Source organism: Mycteria americana, chromosome 3 (genome assembly GCF_035582795.1).
Source record: "Mycteria americana isolate JAX WOST 10 ecotype Jacksonville Zoo and Gardens chromosome 3, USCA_MyAme_1.0, whole genome shotgun sequence".
NCBI classification, from domain to species: Eukaryota; Metazoa; Chordata; class Aves; order Ciconiiformes; family Ciconiidae; genus Mycteria; species Mycteria americana.
Genome location: NC_134367.1, coordinates 128,422,734 through 128,443,572, shown reverse-complemented (window position 1 = coordinate 128,443,572; position 20,839 = coordinate 128,422,734). Strand labels below are relative to the sequence as shown.

Below are 20,839 nucleotides of genomic sequence, written 5' to 3'. Positions count from 1 at the left end.
GGCAGGAATTTATTCTGACCGAGAAATGTGTTCGCATGCACAGAACTGCAAAATAGTGCCCCAAAACTTGAACAACCAGACGATAATTACGTATCTCCACTTATGCTAGCATACATGTTTTATTGTTCCCAATTGTTTTTTAAATTCATATAGGTGGAGAATCTAGAAATATGTTATTTGTCTTTGAAGAAAACTTTCATCTTAAACTGCATACCAGATTTCTGCTTTAGAAAACTTAATATACAGTGCAGTTAGACTTCATTTAATGTCACAAAAACTTCCATGGATCATCTTCCATGCAAGATTTTTGATTAGCAAAGGATTATTTAAGTAATTTAAAACAGAAAAATATTAATACAAATTATTTAATATACAGGTAGTATGTTTACATACCTCAGGAGTCAACTTTGCTATAGATGTGAAAAGCATGGACACAATCTTAAAAACAAAACAAACAAAACTCACTTAGACTTGTGCTTATTCAGTTAAAAATAATAAAAATCACCCCATTACACTTATTAGATAAGATTTTCAACAAATAGCTATAGTTTGTGATACTTACATGTTCTGCAAGTCGATTATTGTACCGACACAAACTGAAAATGAGATTGCAAGTTTGCCTGATGTTGATACCATCACGGATATGTTGAAACAAAAAAGGAAAACCCTGCAACAAATAATAAGGTATTAGTACACCGTCTACAATTACACATGTACATACACATATGTGCATTTTTTTTGAGGCTTATACAGTCATATTTAAATGAATTACCTTTCCTCCTGTTAATGCTGCCATGTCGTTTTGTGACAAAGTCAAATGCCTAAAATACAAAAAAACCTTTATCATTTTACTTCAGAGATGATTAAGTAAGGTTAAGGAGAAATACAGGACTGTGAGTGTTACTTTATATTCTTCAGTATCACAATATACAAGAGAAAATAAAGGTAGTGACATAAACGGAACCAAAATAATAAGTATTTTGTACTCAGACCAAATAAAAAGAGATATCCAAATGTGGGCAACTGAATGTGTTCAAGGATTTACCCACAGACTTTTATTTGGTCAACAGTGACAAAACATTTATCTTTTAAATGGTAAAAAATATAATGGGCCCATATACAAGCTCATTTATGCTGTTAAAAAAGCCGAAATCCATAAAATCTCTAATTTATTTCTGAACTAGCTTAGATTAGAATTTACTTTGGTTTTTCAGAAGCTCTTGCCTTTCTGAGCGAGACTGTTCAACTAGAAGAGCAATCAGGGCAATCATCTTTTCAAGTGCAGCAGGCCTGTATTTTTCTTCTGCTAAAGAAAGTATATCTTCCTCTTCCTCCTCTTCCTCCCCTTCTTCCTCCGAGAGTACTTCAACCTGTGGCTGAAGGGAAAAAACACACATAACTGCAACGTGGACATTTTGGGCCTTAATTTCAAAGAGCCTGTACGTGGTTTTGCATATATTCTGTTCTCCCTTTTATTCAAAACAACTTAATAAACTTGCACGAATCAAACCAGGTAAATATCTAATCACTTGATTTTCATGTTGAAGCATTCATTTTGCATAAACTAAATTGTATTTACAAATGCAAAAGCTAGGCTGGTTGAAGTCACTACAGAGCCTGATATGGTGGTCTATTTAATTAAAAAAGCAAGTAAATTTAAAGCTTAAGTTGTACAATAGGAGTAAGCAATCAATTGTTACCATTAATAGCATGAGGAGGACAACTTTAATAGCTTCTACTTAATATCTATTTCTATACTAAATAGAAAAATCTGGTTTACAGCATAGCCACTTCAGCATGTTTTTTAAATATTCTATTCACTTAAACATTGGGAAAAAAAAAGGTATGAGTGAAGCAATTTTAATTTAACAGCGGAAAGATGGTTCAAGAGACACAGTACTAATGATCACATATGTAAACTATGAAAGACTAATTCTCATTATACAAGACACTCAAACTTACATTTTCAGGTCCTTTAGTTCCCATGTAGAAATGGACCATTGTAGATATGGCTTGCAGTGAAAGCAAGAACTGGCTCTGAAATACGTAGATATTGAATTACTTCAAAATACATACTTGCATATACACACCTAATTCCCCAAACCAAACCACAAGGCTATACTTACTTCCTCTTCCCCCATTTTGGCAAATTCGTAAAGAAAGGCAAAGTATTCCGTGAGATGTTTACTGTGAGGCTTAACACCATGCTCCATAATTGACAAGAGTGTCTTCACAAAGCGTGTTACACAAGAGCGACTGCCAATGTCTTCCACAGGACCATCCATGTCATCCGAACTGAAAACAAAATCCAATTTAGGTATTTCACACAATACATGGAACATAAAGTCATCCTGAACCATTGGGGAAAAAAAAAAAAAGTTCAAATAAACTTAGTGTTTTCTACTCTGTCCTACTATCATACTCAGATCTCTAATACTTTCTCTTATGCCAAGTATAGCCTAAACAACATGGCTTAAAGTAACATAGCATCTGTCACTCAAAATGTTGAAAGGTTAATAAAATTAGTATTCTGAATCAAGATTCTAGTCAGGAAAAGAATTCTTAGAAAAACAGTATTAGGGGTTCTCCTACTTAAAATAATCTTCTTGAATTGCATGTCAAATTTCCTGAGTTTCAAGAAAGAATGCTGTTACCGCTAATTATACTGTGGAACTAAGGAAAGGCATTCTCCTAAACACATATACAGGATCCTGACAAGGCAGAAAACATGCACTTTCAACCTTACTCATCTACTGAAAGTTCGGTCTTATCACTGAACAAAACAAGTGACAGAGTCTTTTAAAGTAAGGCTTCCAGAGAAAATTAAATTCTATTTTTTGCCATGAAAACTGTATCTTCATGTCCTGAATGTTGTTACGGCAGTATAATTACTATACACACTGCCATTTTTGCTCTGGAAAAAAGTTATTATCAGGACCAGAAGCTTAACCCAAGAGATGAAAGAAAAATCACTTTCTTTTTCTTCTCATTATGTATCAAAAAGAACAAATATTTCATGATTGGAGACAAAGTGACAGTTTTCTTGATAATTAGCAGAACAAAATGGAATCCAATAGTTTTTTTCCTACTTTTTGACAAATGTACAAATTAAAATTTGCACCTATATGCCTCTGGATCCAATTTACAATTGAATTCTCATGTATAAGTAGTGAGATTTACACTTGCAGAGTATTACTGGCAGTGAAAAGAAAGACCATACTGAAAACCTAGTCTAAAGGAACAAATGTTTCAAACAATGTATCTTTAGATACTGTCTTCTCCAACCACAACAATATTTTTAAATAAATCAGAGCATTTTGGGTAGAATAATAAAGAACAATTAAAATAGTACTATTTTAGGTTTACAAGACCATTTTTAATAATTGATTAAACAAAAGCGGTTGCTGTAATCCATGTAATAAATAGAAGTTTTCAGGTGTTATTATTTTACCAGTCTTCCATTCCTGGCTGGAGATAAAGATGTGCATGCACTGGCCTCAGTCTCTGTATCACATGAATACACAAACGCTGGAACATCTGCAAATAGATAAGTAAATGAACTCCACTTGTTCATTCTTTTACATATAAGTCAATACATATTTTCTAAGCAAAGAATATTCTGTCTCCAAGTACCACTTCCAGCTCTACGTGATTCAAAGCGAAAGCTGAGATTGAGACACCCACATTCCATTTATTAGTATACTGACACATCGTATTTTAACAGAATAGTCAAACCTGGATTTTATAAACAGATCTGATGGAGGAACCCTAAAAACAGCTTTTAATATTGGTGTGCACTGTATACTACTGAAACATGACTTAAGACTGCTGCTCATAAACATTATTTTTCCTATCTCTACTTTTTGAAATATTTAGATATTTTTGGCATATATATTTAGATATATATTTGTGGGGGTTTTTTTTGTTTGTTTGGTTTTTTTTACTTTGCCTCTGGCTATAAGAATTTATGTGAAAATTTTAAGAAAATTCCTTCCAGTAATTTTTAATTTGTAAAACATTCATCAAGGATTAGAGCTTTGCCTAAGATCTTGCATAGAGTTCTCCCATGAAATATATTCCTTTAATAGTGGGTTACATACAGAAACTATGTATGGTTTATATGGAAATAGTACTTTAATAATCAGAAAACTTAAACCAATTGAAGGGTTCAGGTGAGATAAAGTAATTGCTAAAGTTTTTAACTAAACCACTTGCAAAGAAAGTATACTTATAAGTGAAACTCTTAATAGTATTTGTATCTATGAATATCCAATTGCTACTAATGTAGGGTTTTTTCAATTTTAAACATTTCCAGAAAAGGGTATTAACAAAACTTTGTGGCGTAATGTTATAAAATTAAATCTATCTACAAAAGCCAAAGGCAAAAGTTTAGAAGTGAAGCTTTCCATTAGGAATACTGAATGTACGTAATTTATTATTTTTTATTTTCTGAATGTGTGTCTTGACGCATCATTGTTGAACCAATTCAGAAGAAAAACATTTTTAATGTAAAGTGTTCAAATTTGGAGAGACGATGTGGGAGTTGTAGAAACCTTAATTTGTATCTATTGTGACTATATCTATTTTGTGATCCTAACTGTACAACTACGGCACTATAGTCATACTGATTTTGTTTCAAACAACAATAATGCTCCCATGGCCAAATATTTTCTCTAAATCAAATGCAAGAATGGAAAAGAGTAAGATAATTACAGGAACTAATAAAAACTTTCAGAATCATTGTATGTGTCATAATAAATGTCCACCTCTATTTATGGGTCAAGTAGTCACTTGACTTAAAAAGGAACATTTTTTTCTTACCTGTCTCACAATCTGATTGGGACACTTTATTAGAATCTGCATTGGCCACCAATCATCATCAGCCATACGATCCAAAAACCACTGCAGAAGATACATACTTTGTTAGTTTTGTTCCAAACTTGTTCTAGTCCAATCTTCTTTTTGCATGATATTAAAGTCTGAAGAGAAACTGATGTTACTATTATTAAGGAATAAGCAAGTATTAATCCAAGGGAAGTCTAAATGCCTTCTCTGCATGAGAAGAAAGGAATAAAGATCAATAGCAGTAAACATCAATATAAATTTATATCCAGTATCTTCTTATCCCTGTGTTCTGCATGCCATTGTTCAATTATCTGGAAGGACACGGTTATCCTGAAAAGTGATGCCAACAGAATAAAAAACGATGCTTACAATGAAGCATAAGCTGAATAATCTTGTAGAACAGGGATAGGCTTAAACAAGAATGTAGTTCCTGAATTAGATCCCTTTTGCATTTTAACATGTGGAAAAGCCTTTCTACCTCCAGAGACAGAAAATGTATAAAAATAACAAGAGAATGATTCATTCAAAGTTAGACTCAGCAAATAATTCAGCTGAGTATTCCGACTCCACGAATTTTGTTTTATGCACAAGGAAAGCCAGTTTAAATTAAAGAATCCAAATTGTTGTTCCTTTTATTTTAATCGTACCTGAGTATTTTTTGCTGTATTAAATGTCTTCACTCATTTTAAGCATCTTAGGACTATACCATACTAACAAAACTGTATCACCCAAATACTGAATGTTACATAACAATTTAACAACCTAGAATCAATTTATAAAAGAACAATGAATTTAATTAATTTGTACTGAATAAGGTCTAATGCAAGATACAGTATGTATTGGGGTCCTTGTACATTCAAACTATCACAGAAAGTCTATCACAAACGTTCCTTCAGTATCTCAAAATTGTTTTCACCAACACCACAGTGAATTCTCTATCTATGGTTTCTCAGTCCCTCTCCACTTTGTCCCAGACTCCCTTCAGGCAGCATCCTGAAAAATTTTATATAAAAAATATTCCTCCACTTTTTTCCTCCTTCTACGAGTTTTCAGTCTTTCTACGCATTAGGTTCAAGATCTTCAGCTTCACAAGCAAGGCATTACATGAATTTCTTTTCAGCATGAATTTCTTTTTCTTATTCCCGTTCTAAGCCTCTTTGTTGCACCGCAGCCTTTTATCTCACTGCCCTCTTCCCTTGGATTCAACTCCAGTCCCTGCCATTCTATTCCTTAAACATTAGTCTGTCTTTCCATTTCTCTTGTGTGATTTCATTTAAACACCTCTTCCATCACACAAATCCGTGTGTAATAATCAAATAAAGAGGTTGTGACACTGCGGGTCTTCTATTCTAGTGACAAAATGATTTTGGCCTGTGATCTCACCATAGGCTTCTGAAAATAAAAGTCAAGTCATTCCCCAGAATCTGCAGTATTCAGAGAGGATGAATTTTATCTCATAGTGCACAAATATGCCAAATACAGTACTTCATAGTCCAAAATATTCCAGGGATACGAACCTCCAGGAAAGTTAAACAATATATAGAAAGTTGGTTTGTACTTTGCTGAGTTCCTAAGTCACTTACTTCACAAGCTGCCTGACTGTTATTAAACTGTTTTGTTAACAGTTCAATCCACTGAAGCATTGTAGGCTGTAAAAAGAAATACAGAAAAAACTATAACTTAAAATAATAAATTGCAACTTAATCTTTAAACATTTCTAAATGGTCAGTTAGAACACTGAATCTTAAGAATATAGTTACAAACACTAAACGCTTTATGAACTAGTAATACGTTGCACCTACACAAAAATAACAGTACATGCGTTGAAACTAATGCAAGTAGTACCTACACATTTGGACTAATTGTCCAATTACACATTATTACATATTCTTACTAATTCCAGACAATCTAGAATTAGTAGCATTATGCCACCACAGATGAGAAAGAAGTAAAATCTGACTGAGAATAAAGATGTTTCAGATAGAATAGAACTTTCTTGTTGTCCACACTAGTATTTATAACTTAAAAATTGATGAGCACAACTGTTGCTCAACAGTAAACCATCCCTCTACACCAGACTTTAACAAGTGCTCGTTAAGATCCAAATCAGCCAGGAATTTTCAAATGAAAAGCACACAAGATTGGTTGTTCCTGATGCTTTGCTAAGGCAAAGTAAGCTAAAACCAGCACCCACATTTTTTCCATTGTACCCTGTTTACTATAAATGTGTTAAATGACACTCTTTAAACATTAACTTTGTATCACTATGGTACTTATGACATCTCAAAATCACGCCTAAAATGAAAAAGTACAGACATACTTTTCATTATATTCATGCAGCTACTTAATGAGAATTTACAAGTAAATAGAGTACCTTTTCCTTTGAATGAATAAATGTCTCTAGTACAAAGGAAGTGCTTAACTGGAAAAAAAATATTGCACCATTAATTATAGAATACCTGAATTAAAATATAGACAAGGTCAAATATAAAATAAGCGTGATAGACTTGTGAAGTACTTACCTTTGCTGTCATCAGGGAAACCGCTTTTGGATCTGGTAGTGTGCTTGGGATGCTACTACACAACTGCCACATAAACCTAGAGTCAGTAATTTTATTTGTTAATTAAAATAAATAATGAAAATCTGCAAGAAGAAAAGAAGCATTAATATTACATTTTTTAAGAAAAACTTACCCAAAATACGTATGTTCAAAAATGTTCTTGTCTTGAAGAAACTGCATGTTATCATGCCATATCCACTGAAGAAAAAATGCTAACATCAGATACAAGAAAGCAGTTTATTTCACTACATAAGCGTAATTTTAAGAATATTTAAACGCTTGCCATGGCTAAGAAAACAAAATTTTTTCTTATGAAAAATTATTTCTGGAAACATTTTCTTTATTTTAAAGGATTGGCTCAAAATTGTTTTATTCATGCTATAGCAAGTATTAGTTTTGTCTGCCATATGACTGCAAAACAGAGCTCAGAACCTTCTCCTCTTTCTGTGATCTCATTTTTACAAGTTCATTACTCACATTTTTAGGCTGAAATTTTGAGAACTGGTCCAACACATTAAAAAAGAACCACGGTTTAAGACCATATTTTGATGTCTGCAATAGTGTAATAACTTAAAAAAACAAAAAACTCTCTAAACACATAGTTTCACTACTTGAGAGCAGTTAGACTTTCCAGCAGCCTAGCTAGGTATGTCTAAAGGTTGAAGTTCTGACCCAAAGCCTGATGAGCTCTGGGAACTTTTGATAAATTCTTAAGAGTAGGATTTGACTCTCCATCATTAACCAGAAAAGAATTTCATGCCAGGTCCCCCTGTTCCTCTCTCCAAAATGATGTTTTTGACCAAATCTGTTTTAAACTATTTTTATGTGAAAAATGCTACAAAGTTTAACTCTGATAAAATCTATTATTATTTTTAAGACTGAGAAGGATAAAAAGCACGATCTGATTTGCTCGCTAGGGATGAAGAGTCTTAGAAGTTAAGTACCTAACGTGACAGATGATAAAGCAGTATTTCTGGCCAGAGGGAGGAGGGAAGCTGCCTTTTCAGGTGATAAAAGGCAGAAGAATGTCTTACAAATCCCATATTGGGGATACATCTAGCACAGTGAGATCCCTAGTGAAATACTCTGCTCCTGTGCGCTGCCTTTTCCAATTCCTCGGACCATACATGGCTTAAATAGTATCTTTATATAAATAGCCAGGTATCCTAAGAGCAGCCCTCACATCACTGAGGAGAACAGGGAGATGTAGCTGTTACTGGTTTTTGTTTCCCCTACCCCTTTTACTAACACCTGGGCTACTCTGTGACTGTGGGGAGGAAGGGATCCTTTTCTGGCTGATGCTCCCCATCATAAGTATAAATAGTCACGCTCTTATATCGCTTTCACTTAGAATTTCACAACCCACTGGCAAAAGTGCCAACAAACAGCTAGAACTATTCTCTTATTTTGTCCCCCTGCAAAGCAACAAGTTGCTGAGGAAGTGAAGGATGAAAAAAACAGTGGCTAATGAGACTAATTCCTGTAATATTGCAACTGTTCAGAAAATGTTGATAAGCACTCACAAAAACCAAACAAACAGTACTCTACCGTTTATTACAAATCTGAAGCAGAATGATTCAGATATCTGAATTAAAAAATACAGGACAGAATAAGAAAACGTCTAAAATTTACGTACATGAAAATCTTAATTTACTTCCTACCAAATAACATTCTTCTAAGGAAGACAGCTAAATAAAAGGATTGTCATCTTATTGATTTAAATTTTATTTGCTTTCCTATGTTTATTCTGATTCCTGATTTGTTTAGGATTTCCTATAGTATTTTAAAATTGGTGTTAAAACAAATCAACTTGTACCTCCAGCAATTCTGATGAAACATCAAATTTGTAGTCTTTGCCATTTTCCTCCTCTGGTTCCATCCGTTTATAAAACAGCATGTAAGCACTGTGTGTCTTTAAGAAAAAAACATCTGTATAATTTTTGCTTTGAGAGATAAATCATGAAAGTAGAAATATAATCATATAACAAGTGTTTGGAAGAGAAATACCTTTTCAAAGGAGAAGTCCATAAATTTATCAGTAACAGAATCATAAGTTTTTGTCTGTCGAGAAGAAAGTAAAACCATTAATTACAAGGTTTTTTAATGACCTGGTTATTGACAGTTTGAGATAAATGTGCAAGCAAACTATTTCATGACATTTGCAGAGGCTGCTGACAATGTACTTCTTGCTCAAAGTAGTAGTCTTTCTTTTTTTCTTCTACAGTAGCCTATTCTGATGTTTCAAAGTTGCTATGCAATATTGTGACCTATATCTCATGCAATTTCCTGTCTCATCCATCTCATTGACACCTCTTCTCTTTAGGCACCTAAAGGTATTTTATCCACTTGCCAAACAGAATAATCTTTTGTTTTATTTCTGCATATTCTCTTTATCAGACAAGAGGATTTTTCTTATTCACAGGCCTGTTTTAGTAAGATACTGCATTATTAATAATGTGGTTTATATAATGCTATATAGTTATAAAAAATGATCAATTCAAGCACAACCTGAGAGCGTTTGAGTGTCGTTCAACAGTTATTTGTATTAATACTGTGTAAAAATATTCAGACTGATGTCAAAGGGCAGTGGGCTGACCCAAAAGACAAAGCTGATACTGTATTTAAAAACCTTGCACTCCTGAAAGCAAACAAACAACAACTTAAGAAATTCTATCTTCTTACAATAAAAGGAACAAACAAAGCTATTTAAGCTTGTAGATCCATTAGCTTGAAAATCACTTACTAATACCAGCGCTCAAACTTTCCTGCTGAACAACAGCATAGCTGTACACAGATCTGACAGGTTTTTAGTTCAGTTCTGTCACCAATGAAAAAGGATCGGATCATAAGAGGTTCACAGACCAGAATCTGGAAATTACTGACACAAGGCATAGACAAAGATCAAAAAGCCCTGTTTCTCCAGAATAGGCATAAGCTTGAAGTAATTATTCCTCAGTCAACAGCCTGAGCAAAGCAGCCATCCAAGTGAAGGATTCCTAAATTAGTTGCATACTCACTTTTTTATAAGTAAATCACAGAATCATAGATTTTTTTAGAAGTAAATAAATAATACAATGATAAAAAGCAGATATAGTGAAGAAATACCTCTTCTTTGGAGAGAGACTTCACTAATTAATTTTGATTCATTAGTAATACCTATGCTATACTGCTGCCACCTGTCTTTTAAAACTCCATAAAAATACCTGGATTCATATTCACAAATTAAAGAATATGATAGTTGGTACAGGAGAAATTAAGACCCTTCTCCTTTATTGGCTTAACTTCTAGTCTACAGAAAGTGCAGAAAAACTAGAGAGCTTGGAAGCATTCACTCTGCCAAGCATTTCATCCCCCAAAGGAGGGGGAGACCCTTTGAAGACATCAATGGTGGAACAGCTATCCACATGAACATAAGATAAAGTATCACCTGCACAACAAAGATGTCAAAAGTTTAATAAAACCCAGCTAACACTTCTGTTTCATATATGTTCACAACAGATGGCAGACCAAAGGTGAACACTATGGAATCCTCCATGAAAGTCTTCAGAACAGATACCGTAATGGTTGAAAATGACAAAAATAAAAGTGGTAACTTACAGTCATTTCTCCACCAAAACATTCTGAAGCAAGCTGGGCAGAATCAAATGGTTTTACTTCAGCATCATTGAAAAGATACCTGTAAAACAGTAAGCTTTTGAAACAACTGCGGTTTCTCTCTAAGGGCAAACAAAGCATAACAAGCACTTAAAATTATTCTTCAGATTCAAGTACTCCTATTAATTTCTAGTATCTTGTTTGAATCACAGCAAACTAAACACTGATCCCAAAAGTAACTTCCTTTCAATAAGATCAGGAAGTCAGCATTTCAACACTCCTTAGTTTTTCTTTTAATCAAGAGGCACGTTACTTTCCCCATTTTTCCAGCCCAGCTCTGGTACTGGTAGGGTTTTAATGCAGCCAAGAAGATTTACCTTTTCCTTTTCAATTTGAGTGAAATGGAAATAAAAATTTTAAAAAGGAGAACCATTCCATGTAATAGTAGAACTCAAACTGGAAGGGGACAGAGAAAAGTGGTAAATTCTTATGGATTCCCTTTGGAGCAGGGATTGGGCCACTGGTTGGAACCATTTCAAAAATGCTCCAGTTAGCTATTCTAGAGAATAGGAATAGAGGAAATCTTGTCTCTTACTCCATGACCTCAGCGAAGAATCTGAGATACGACATCCAGAAACAACTGGGAGAGAGAGTTCCCTGCTTTCTTGTGTCACCTAGTAAGACCTTCCCTTATTTCCACGCCTGTGTCTCATCCCTTTCCCAGGCTACCTCTCCTAACTTTTTCTCCCTCTTCACAACCATGATACATCCAATGTATGCAGAAGTTTCCAAATTAGAAGTAGGATGTCATAGGAAAAAAAAAATTATTATTATTTTAAAAAGAAAATACATTGCATTTATTCATCTTTTTATACCTTATGTCTAAGAAGATCTTGTCTCTTTTTAATCTTTGAAAAGAAGGGACAGAAAAATAAATGCTATCAAATATTCCAGTATGTCACTGTAAATTGCACCTAGAAGGAGCTGGCCAATAGGAGAAGATCACCAGCTAGATAAACTAAAAAATGAAATGTGAAACCAATTCCACATATAAAAAGCACAGTAAGAACAGATTTAGATAACCTAGATATTGTAACACCATTTCCGCCACACGGGATGCAACGAGTTTAAAGCAAATAAAAATTCAAATAGCTGTTTCACTGAAAACGGACAAAATGAAAAGGATTGAATTCTGCAATCATAAATGTAGCTGTATGCTCGGTCAAAGCTAACAACCAGATTTTATGAAGGACAATCTATTAAATCTTACTACTCATTTGTACAGATAAAATAGTCATTGATATTCATGTCAAGAAACAAGCATTGGCTGTAATGTGAGACTAGCATGGCATTCTCTGGCTGCCCCTGTGTCCAAGGCACTCCACAACTATTACAGCTACAAACAAACTAACTTGCATGCTAATAAATGAATAAACTTACACCTATCCAACATCTTGTGCTTTTGAGGGGAACCTACAGCACACATCTCCTATACAACTGCATCTGACAAAGTCAACAAGTTTAGTTATTTAAACATAAGGAGTTATAAAATTTCGTTTTGCCTAACTCACCATTTGTTGTTTTTGTAAGCATGGGGATTGACTATATCTCTGATAAAACTGTAGTAATGTCCACCATCTGCTGTTCCTGTATGAACCGTTACACCTATCAGATCATATTCGTAACTTTCCGTTTCTTTCAAATATTCACCATCTTCCTTAAAACCTGAAATAATTTAATACAATATTTAATCAGTTATTTCCTAAACACCTGAACTTCAATATTACACATTTTCTGGAGTTGCACTTAAATTTTTTTCTTTCCAGCACTCCACAATGATGACAGCCAGAAATTCCATACCCAGAACAAGCAGCATAGATCCCAACTCTTGTGAAACAGTTATAGCTTTTTTTGCAAAGCATCACTACTGAAGAGACCAGGACTAATAACTAAGTTATTCCAAGTTAGCACATCTTATTTATGATGGCAGTTAGTCAGCCATTTGCTGAAGTTCAAGTATTACTCTGCAAAATCAAAACAGGCCAGTGACAAACTGTATGTAACCATTCATAATTTCTCTCATACTTTAAAAACAAATTTAAGAATAATTCAAATTGAACAGTATATGAAAAGAAAAATAATTGGCTGCTTTTCTCATATTAAATAAAATATGTGACTTCGGGAATATAGGTTGATTAAAACTTATGTTTGATTTTATTGTCTTAAAAAGAAAATCACTAATTGTTTGCATATGTTATGTACACAGAAAGTGGTACACAAATGAAAGAGACAAAGTCTGTTGAATTCATTTTATGAGGCATACCTTCTTTTCTGTCATTTTTTCCCATGAGGAAATCTTCAGTGTAAGGTGTCATATCCAAACGTAAAGGGAATGAAAAATGTGTATTGACTTTCTCCTTCATCATGGTTACCATATTAAATGTATATCTCATTGTGTTGAAGCTTAAGATACGAGGTAGTTTCTTAAAACATGCCCTGCAGGATTAAAAATAGTCATGATTTACAAAAGCTTAGTGGCTTGAATTGTATTTTCACAAAGATTTTCAACACATTTATTTCAAACATAAAATTGGAAATCTGTTGCTAAGTCACATAAATTTAAAATTCAGCTATGGTAATGCCCTAGAGCAGCACAGTCTAACTGGCAGAAGAAAGGTCAAATTTATCCTATTGAACAATTCTATTTAGCCTATCATCGTGCCTTGGAAGAAACATCAAATTTACTCAATATGGCATGAATGACAGTTTTCTAAAATGATATTGTAAAATGAGTCATGAACGAATTTAACAATGCAAATCCCCTCATTAGACAGAGTTACTATCTTGTAACTGACAAGTTTCAATGCAGAACATATCTTGTATTAAATCTCATAAATTTCACATTAATGGTTTTAAAGTAGGTTACTCTTTCACCCATGTCATTTTAACAGATACAAAAACAGCTATAAGGTTTTTCACCTCTAAAAAAGAAATTTGTTACTTGCAATATAAAGACAATATGAATTTTTTATTTAGCTTTCTCTTTATTAGCAGACTTTTAAAAATATGGTAGTTTTAAAAAAAGTTTCCAATTTTAATTAAGAAATTTGGGGTTATGTATGAAACCTAAGCAATCATCCTGCATAATGAATAACACAAGTACTCAACAACCTCTGAAAGAATTCCATCTTTTAAAAACAAGAGAAGTAACAGATTTCAAAAGGAACTAATTTCGACAAATTTCTTTTTATTTACATTAAAAAAAGGTCACAAACATTTTACTGTCTAGGTGATCTTTTGCTTAAGAGACCTTATATTCTTTGTTTTGGAAATTTGATTTCTTAGTTATATGCTCATTTGCACAGGGACTACATCCTCATAGGCCCACAGAGTAGCAAACTGAATGAAACCACAGCCCTGTTTCATCTAAAGGATTACTCTTATTGCAATAGTAATTTCAGTAATTTACTAAAAAGAAACATTAGAAATATTTATTTCTTCTTAATCATACCTTTTTTCAGCCCGCACTTTCTTCCCACAATGAGAACACGTATACATGTTATCACCTTCCAAGGTATCTTTAATAGTTACTTCATCAAGAGATTCCTACATATAATAAACAAAAAAAAGCTTACATTTATCTTAGATATTTACATCTTGTGCTTGCATGACCTGCTTTAAAAACCCCTCTCTTTCACTCCTACACTAAGTTTAATTAACATTTCCACAAGTTATGAAAGTAAAGATGGTCAAAGGCATCAAAAAGTTTGCAAGAGAATGCACCTGAACTAAGAGAATAGTTTAACAGGAAAACGAGTTCCTAACCCAAACACAAAATTAAAGAACCAATTCAGAAAAATGGCACTCAATACTCCAAGCTGTCCCAAAGAATTCAAGCGCTTTAAATTCAAATTCCAAGTGTGGGGATTAATAGTTGTTTAAAAAACTCCAAAACCGAAAATTATTTTGGTGTAAATTTTAAATTATCTTAAGAAGCATAGTACGTGTATATATAAAATCTTTTGACATTTACAATTCTCTCATATAAAACATTGCCATAGCATTTTTAAAACACAGAAGGGAGTAAGTGATTACTGACTATAACACAGTCTTTAGTCAATTCCAAGTGGCACCAGCTGATAGCACGTTGCATTGAAAAGATGAAAAAATTCAGCCAAACTACCTAGAAATATCAACCTAGAAATACACCAAACCTAGAGTACAGATACAGAAAGCATCAACGTATTCAATAGCGTGTGGTGCAGTCTCTTATACTTGACTGCACCCATTTATAATTGTGATCTATGGTACACATCTCAGCCCGGCATTACTTACATAAATATTCTTCATATCTGCCACCTGGCATCTTACTGTATAGAACTCTTCAGCAGTCTGACTTACATGCTCACAGTCCTAAATCACAGCAATGAAAGAGAAAAGCAATGAAGTAACTGCTTTGAGAAGTTAAAAAAAAAAATCTTGAAAAGATGAGGATAGGGAAAGAACACTTACCAAAGAAACAACATTGTTTGTGATAACACCTCCAAACAAACTTTTCACTGTATTTTTCTGTGAATGAATTAAAAAATTCTGTCAAGGAAATTTGAGCAAATCTGTAAGTTTTCCAACTCCCTGCTGCTCCCTCTTAATCACTCACCAGTTCTGGAGACATTTCTTCTATTTTTGTTATTAGGTCAGTGAAAAATTCAGTCATATCTTTCTGCTCTCCAGTGTTCAGTGGCTGCTTATCCATGGTGTAGGTTTTACAGAAAGGCCTTGGATTGTATGCCTTACATTCACTTTCCTTTAGGTAAAAAAATCAAGCAAAACAAATCAGCACAAATCCTTATATTTTTAAGTTACACAGATATACCAAACATACATATATGAACATCTGTTTAAAAAAGGACATACTTTTACATACAATATCTCCATATGCCTAGGCAATAAAGTTGTATAAGTGCTTATATGCTTCCGATGAAATGTAAAGCAGTTTTTAACTAACTGATTATCATTATTAAAGTATGATTCATAAAATATTAATAAATAATAAATACTTAATAAAATGAATCATTAAAATAAAAGAACTTGGTTGAAGATGTGACACTTCCAAGTTTCTGCATATCTGTTCAGATACAAAATATAATATGAGGAACATCAGCCTGTACTTATGTATTTCGGGACATTACTGACTTAAATCTTGACAAGTACTTAATTCTTATTCAGACTTCTCTATGGTATAAAACTATATATCATCTAGTTCTCAACTGCATGTGTTCAGTCAGAGAAAAGAATTTGCAGTATAAAGCAATTCTTTAGAATACATCCCCCATTCCACTGCCTTGCACACTGGGAGTGCAGAACTTATTTACAGCAGAAGGAACTTTGTCCTTGTAAACGACGATATTCATACTGTTTTCTTTTAAGGATGTGTGGCAAGACTGTGCTTCCTGTAAATATTACCTTTTTTTGGAATAAAGTCTTCAAGATTTTAATAATGGTAAATCTTCATATGATTTTATATTATTTTACGCTTATGTAAATACCTAGATTTATTTTTTTCTACGATTCATGGCAGGCACTACACGCCTAATTTCCTTCCCTCTATTTGTCTTCAAAGTGCTTATGAATTTATTTCACAAAAGCCAGTGCCAAGAACAAACACACTCAACTCTCCTCAGTTTTATTTTTTCATTATTTCAGAAATGTTTCACAATTTTAACAACAGTGAACACCTGTGAACTGCCTCAATTTTGTTTGGTTCTGGAATTTCAAAATTTTTAGTTGCTTTTTAATGCTTTATTTCAACAGATTAACCTTTAAAATATTGGAGCAAGGAAAATGCAATGAACAAAAATAATATATTTTATTTTATCACCAGGGAAACTGGGGCAAACAAATTGTTTCATGATTAAACAAAGAATCAAGCTCAGAACCCTTTACGTCAAGGTCCATGTGAAACAAGATGAATGACAAAAAAGTATATTGGAAAAAACACTGTGTCATTTTTGCTTATCTCAGATGCACTTTCATGTAACTGCAGTCCGATATGCTATCAAAGAAAAATGAAAAACAATGCAACTTAATTGAGCCAAATACTTACTCCTCCTTCAAGTCTCCGTTGTTCTCTGTAAAACTCCTCCCTACATAAGGGAGGCCAATAGCATCCTGGCTTGTGTCAGAAATAGTGTGGCCAGCAGGACTAGGGAAGTGATCATCCCCCTGTACTGGTGAGGCCGCACCTTGAATACTGTGTTCAGTTTTGGGCTCCTCACTTCAAGAAAGACATTGAGGTGCTGCCATGTGTCCAAAGAAGAGCAATGAAGCTAGCGAAGGGTCTAGAGCACAAGTCTGATGAGGAGCAGCTGAGGGAACTGGGGTTGTTAGTCTGGAGAAAAGGAGACTCAGAGGAGACCTTATTGCTCTCTACAACTGCCTGAAAGGAGGTTATAGAGAGGTTGGTGTCGGGCTCTTCTCCCAAGTAACAAGTGATAGGACAAGAGGAAACGGCCTCAAGTTGCTCCAGGGGAGGTTTAGATTGGATATTAGGAAAGATTTCTTCACCAAAAGGGTGTTCAAACCCTGGAAAAGGCTGCCCAGGGAAGTGGTTGAGTGACCATCCCTGGAGGTATTTAAAAGACACGTAGACGTGGTGCTTAGGGACATGGATTAGTGGTGGACCTTGCAGTGTTAGGTTTACAGTTGGACTTGATGATCTTAAAGGTCTTTTCCAACCTAAATGATTCAATGATTCTATGACAATGGTGTTGGTCAGACACTCATGGCAGAGTGTTTGTTAAAAAATAATTTACTGGGATCTTGGCATGGTGATCACATATGGAATCAAAACATCCTAACAGGACAGCCAGTCCATGTTTGGTGGTGATGGAAATCTGTGGCTAGGGTCCTTGCAGTGGTATCTTCAGTTAGACCTGGAGAGACTCCTCAAATCACCATTTTGCTAAATTCTTATAATCTAGCTGGTAAGAGTCCTATGTGACCTCCCCAGCATCTGTGTAATTCGTTACTATTGATTCATCTTAACTACATATGAAGTATCTCTTAAACATCTTAATTCCATACAAAAATCTGTCCTATGCAGTCATTTCTGCAGGTACAGGTTTTTATCGATCATTTACAAAAGTTGATTTGGAAACTGGACTAGACACAGCAGAGGCAATAGTAGAACTGTCCCAAATTCCTACCTGGAGGGCTCCTGTAACAATCAGTCAAATACCTTATTGGGAAGGTACAGTCAATTACCTGCTTTCAAACTGGTCCATTGTCTCAAACCACTCCATTATTGCACTCAAGGAGATGCCTGGCCAGGGAGCTCCTGGCCCACTCAAGAGATTTAGCAAATATAAGTGAACAGGGTGTCCATACAGGGCACAGCCCTGACACCCAGCTACACCACAACTGTAACTAAAAAGCAGACTTGATTTTCATACTTGTAACTCACTTGTAATTGAAGTCCCATAGCTATGGTAAACATCCTGTGTTCACCTGAGCATTAATGTGGGGGGGGGGTAAAAGGTTTAAAGAAGTGAAGGACGCTCAGACTGCAGCACCTGAGCCTGACATTCCCATATATTCACTTCACAAACATTTTTTAAGAACACAGTAGACAATCACTAATGTTTGAGAGCTGGTGCTTGCTCATTATAGTCGATGCCCAATATTAAACCCTATCTTAGATTAGGATTTACACTGCCTCTTCATGAAAACTATTATGCCAATGTTTGCTTAACTGATTTGCTGAGTAACAGCTTTAAAGCAGATAAAAACTATTTCAGTTAAGACACTCATTTACAAAACTTAGGCACAATGGACTTACGCCGCCAAGAATTTACATATAGGATGGTAACTACGTTTTTCTTGCTTTTTTCTTTTTAGGAAAATAGGATACTTTATAAAATACACTCTTTCGCACCTACCATTAAGTATGTAAACATTTTCTGGAGTTCTAGTAGAGTGGTCTTGTGTTTCATATCTTCTGAATACTAAAAGAAATTCATAAAAGACGACTTTATCTTTTGGCTTATAACTTTCCAAAAACAGCCCTTAAAAAGATGAAACAATCATCTTTTTAAAGAAAAAAACCCAACCACTTTATTATGGACAATTAAGAAAAATGATTGTGTACAAGAACACATAGTACACTATTTTACACTTATATATAAAGCACTACCTACTAGTTTCTTGGCATGTCCACATTAAACCTAAGTCAAAAAGTAACTCTATTTTCTAAAAATTTACTGCAGCTAGGAGCTTTTGGGAAGGTATTACAAAAGACTGTAGTAATTTTTGAATAATTTTTTTCAATTCATAGATGTTGTGGGAGTTCTGATCAACCCTCTATATAATGCATTTCACATGCAGACCAGCAGCTTCCCTCTTTTATATTACTTTTAATTTTTATTTATAAATGGCTAATTCTAGATGAAGTTAAGTGACAACTACCAATTACTTAATGATAACAAAAAATGACGAGGTCACTGCCAATTAGGGTGTTTCACACATTATATATGCCCTGCTGATGTCAGGGACCAAAACAAAGCTTTCTCTTTTACAATAAATAGCCAGAAGTAGTAATATTGTATTTCTGGAAGTTAACCAATGTATAATAATTTACGACTTGCTGTACTTCTGATAGCATAAGATACATGTTCTGGGACTTTATAAACATTCAAGAAGAATGACATATATTCTAACAAAGTGACAAATTAGGAATTAAGAAACAACAGACAATTCACATAAAACCAAACTTGAATAAATCTAGTCACTAGCAACAGAAAGATGAGTTTGAGAACACGTTTTATTACAATGCCACCTTAAGAACCTACAAGAACCTGTGATTCTGTGACATTACAAATACATTAAAAACAAAACAAAAACCTCTTCACTTTAGACATCAGCAAAACAATCCAACTGAGCAAAAAGCCAACTGAAGTCCTGAAGAAATAGTCTTACCAAGAAATAAGCCTTAAAAGTAAGTCTATAATTCATCAGCATTTGCACTGATTCTAAATTTAAATTTCTACGAAAATCCACACACGGAACGTAAGACCCCAAAGCATACCTTTGCAGTAAAGATTGCTTGTCTGGCCTCTGGTATCATGTACAGTTGCTGAATAGTGGATGCCAAGTAACATGTTGCTCCAAGATTAGTTAGACCCACGAATCTACATTCAGCGCGAACATCGTCATGTGGCCAATAGTCCCACTTGTAAGGTGCATGGGAAGCTGGAAAAAATAGGAATCACACATGCAGAAAAAAAATCAAATCAAAGTACAATTTAATAAGACATAAATACAGTTACAAGCTTTATGCTTACATTAATAAAATGCATCCTGTTTATGCATTCTACATTTACATACATGAGCCAGACTGTACCTGCTCTTTAAGAAAATGCACTATAGGTACTCAGGAAAATCACTTGATACAGCAGCAAGTCTTTCCTAGATGCCACACTACTTTGGGCTGCAAGTGATTTGCTGTGCTCTCCAAAGCATTATTCATGACAAACATCATCTCTTACACTTGTTCTAGTGGTAGTATTACACGTAGTAATGCTCTTCCAGCCTCTAGCTTTAAACTACAGTTTGGCAAACCACATAATATTTTCATCATCAAGAGTATCCGTAAATTCTAAACATTGGCTGCTATGCATTTTTTATACATAAGAAAGGTTTTTTTATAATACAAGGCAACCACAGCTCTCTCACAACACTTGCACTGCCTAAACCACTGAGAACATACTTATAACGGATAACATACAACTCTTACAAGCTCCCAAATGTACACCAGTCATTTCCCCCAGCACAAAAATTACTCA

The 20,839-nt window shown here is 34.2% G+C and overlaps 1 protein-coding gene across 9 annotated transcripts in view; it reads right to left on the bottom strand.

Annotated features, from left to right (window-relative positions):
• The window catches only part of USP34 (ubiquitin specific peptidase 34), a 140,977-nt gene that overhangs the window by 21,346 nt on the left and 98,792 nt on the right, over positions 1–20,839 (bottom strand). For all 9 annotated transcript variants that reach the window (XM_075496947.1, XM_075496951.1, XM_075496948.1 and 6 more), the window contains 23 exons: positions 20,083–20,246; positions 18,938–19,003; positions 15,658–15,804; positions 15,513–15,569; positions 15,336–15,413; positions 14,512–14,606; positions 13,324–13,496; positions 12,572–12,725; positions 11,004–11,082; positions 9,414–9,467; positions 9,223–9,318; positions 7,540–7,604; positions 7,368–7,443; positions 7,220–7,267; positions 6,429–6,494; positions 4,822–4,902; positions 3,452–3,537; positions 2,127–2,295; positions 1,963–2,037; positions 1,225–1,376; positions 773–821; positions 563–667; positions 394–438 (listed from right to left, as the gene is read on the bottom strand). In XM_075496947.1, coding sequence (XP_075353062.1) covers positions 394–438; positions 563–667; positions 773–821; positions 1,225–1,376; positions 1,963–2,037; positions 2,127–2,295; positions 3,452–3,537; positions 4,822–4,902; positions 6,429–6,494; positions 7,220–7,267; positions 7,368–7,443; positions 7,540–7,604; positions 9,223–9,318; positions 9,414–9,467; positions 11,004–11,082; positions 12,572–12,725; positions 13,324–13,496; positions 14,512–14,606; positions 15,336–15,413; positions 15,513–15,569; positions 15,658–15,804; positions 18,938–19,003; positions 20,083–20,246 — 2,180 coding nt within the window. The remainder of the gene's footprint in view (positions 1–393; positions 439–562; positions 668–772; positions 822–1,224; positions 1,377–1,962; positions 2,038–2,126; positions 2,296–3,451; positions 3,538–4,821; positions 4,903–6,428; positions 6,495–7,219; positions 7,268–7,367; positions 7,444–7,539; positions 7,605–9,222; positions 9,319–9,413; positions 9,468–11,003; positions 11,083–12,571; positions 12,726–13,323; positions 13,497–14,511; positions 14,607–15,335; positions 15,414–15,512; positions 15,570–15,657; positions 15,805–18,937; positions 19,004–20,082; positions 20,247–20,839) is intronic.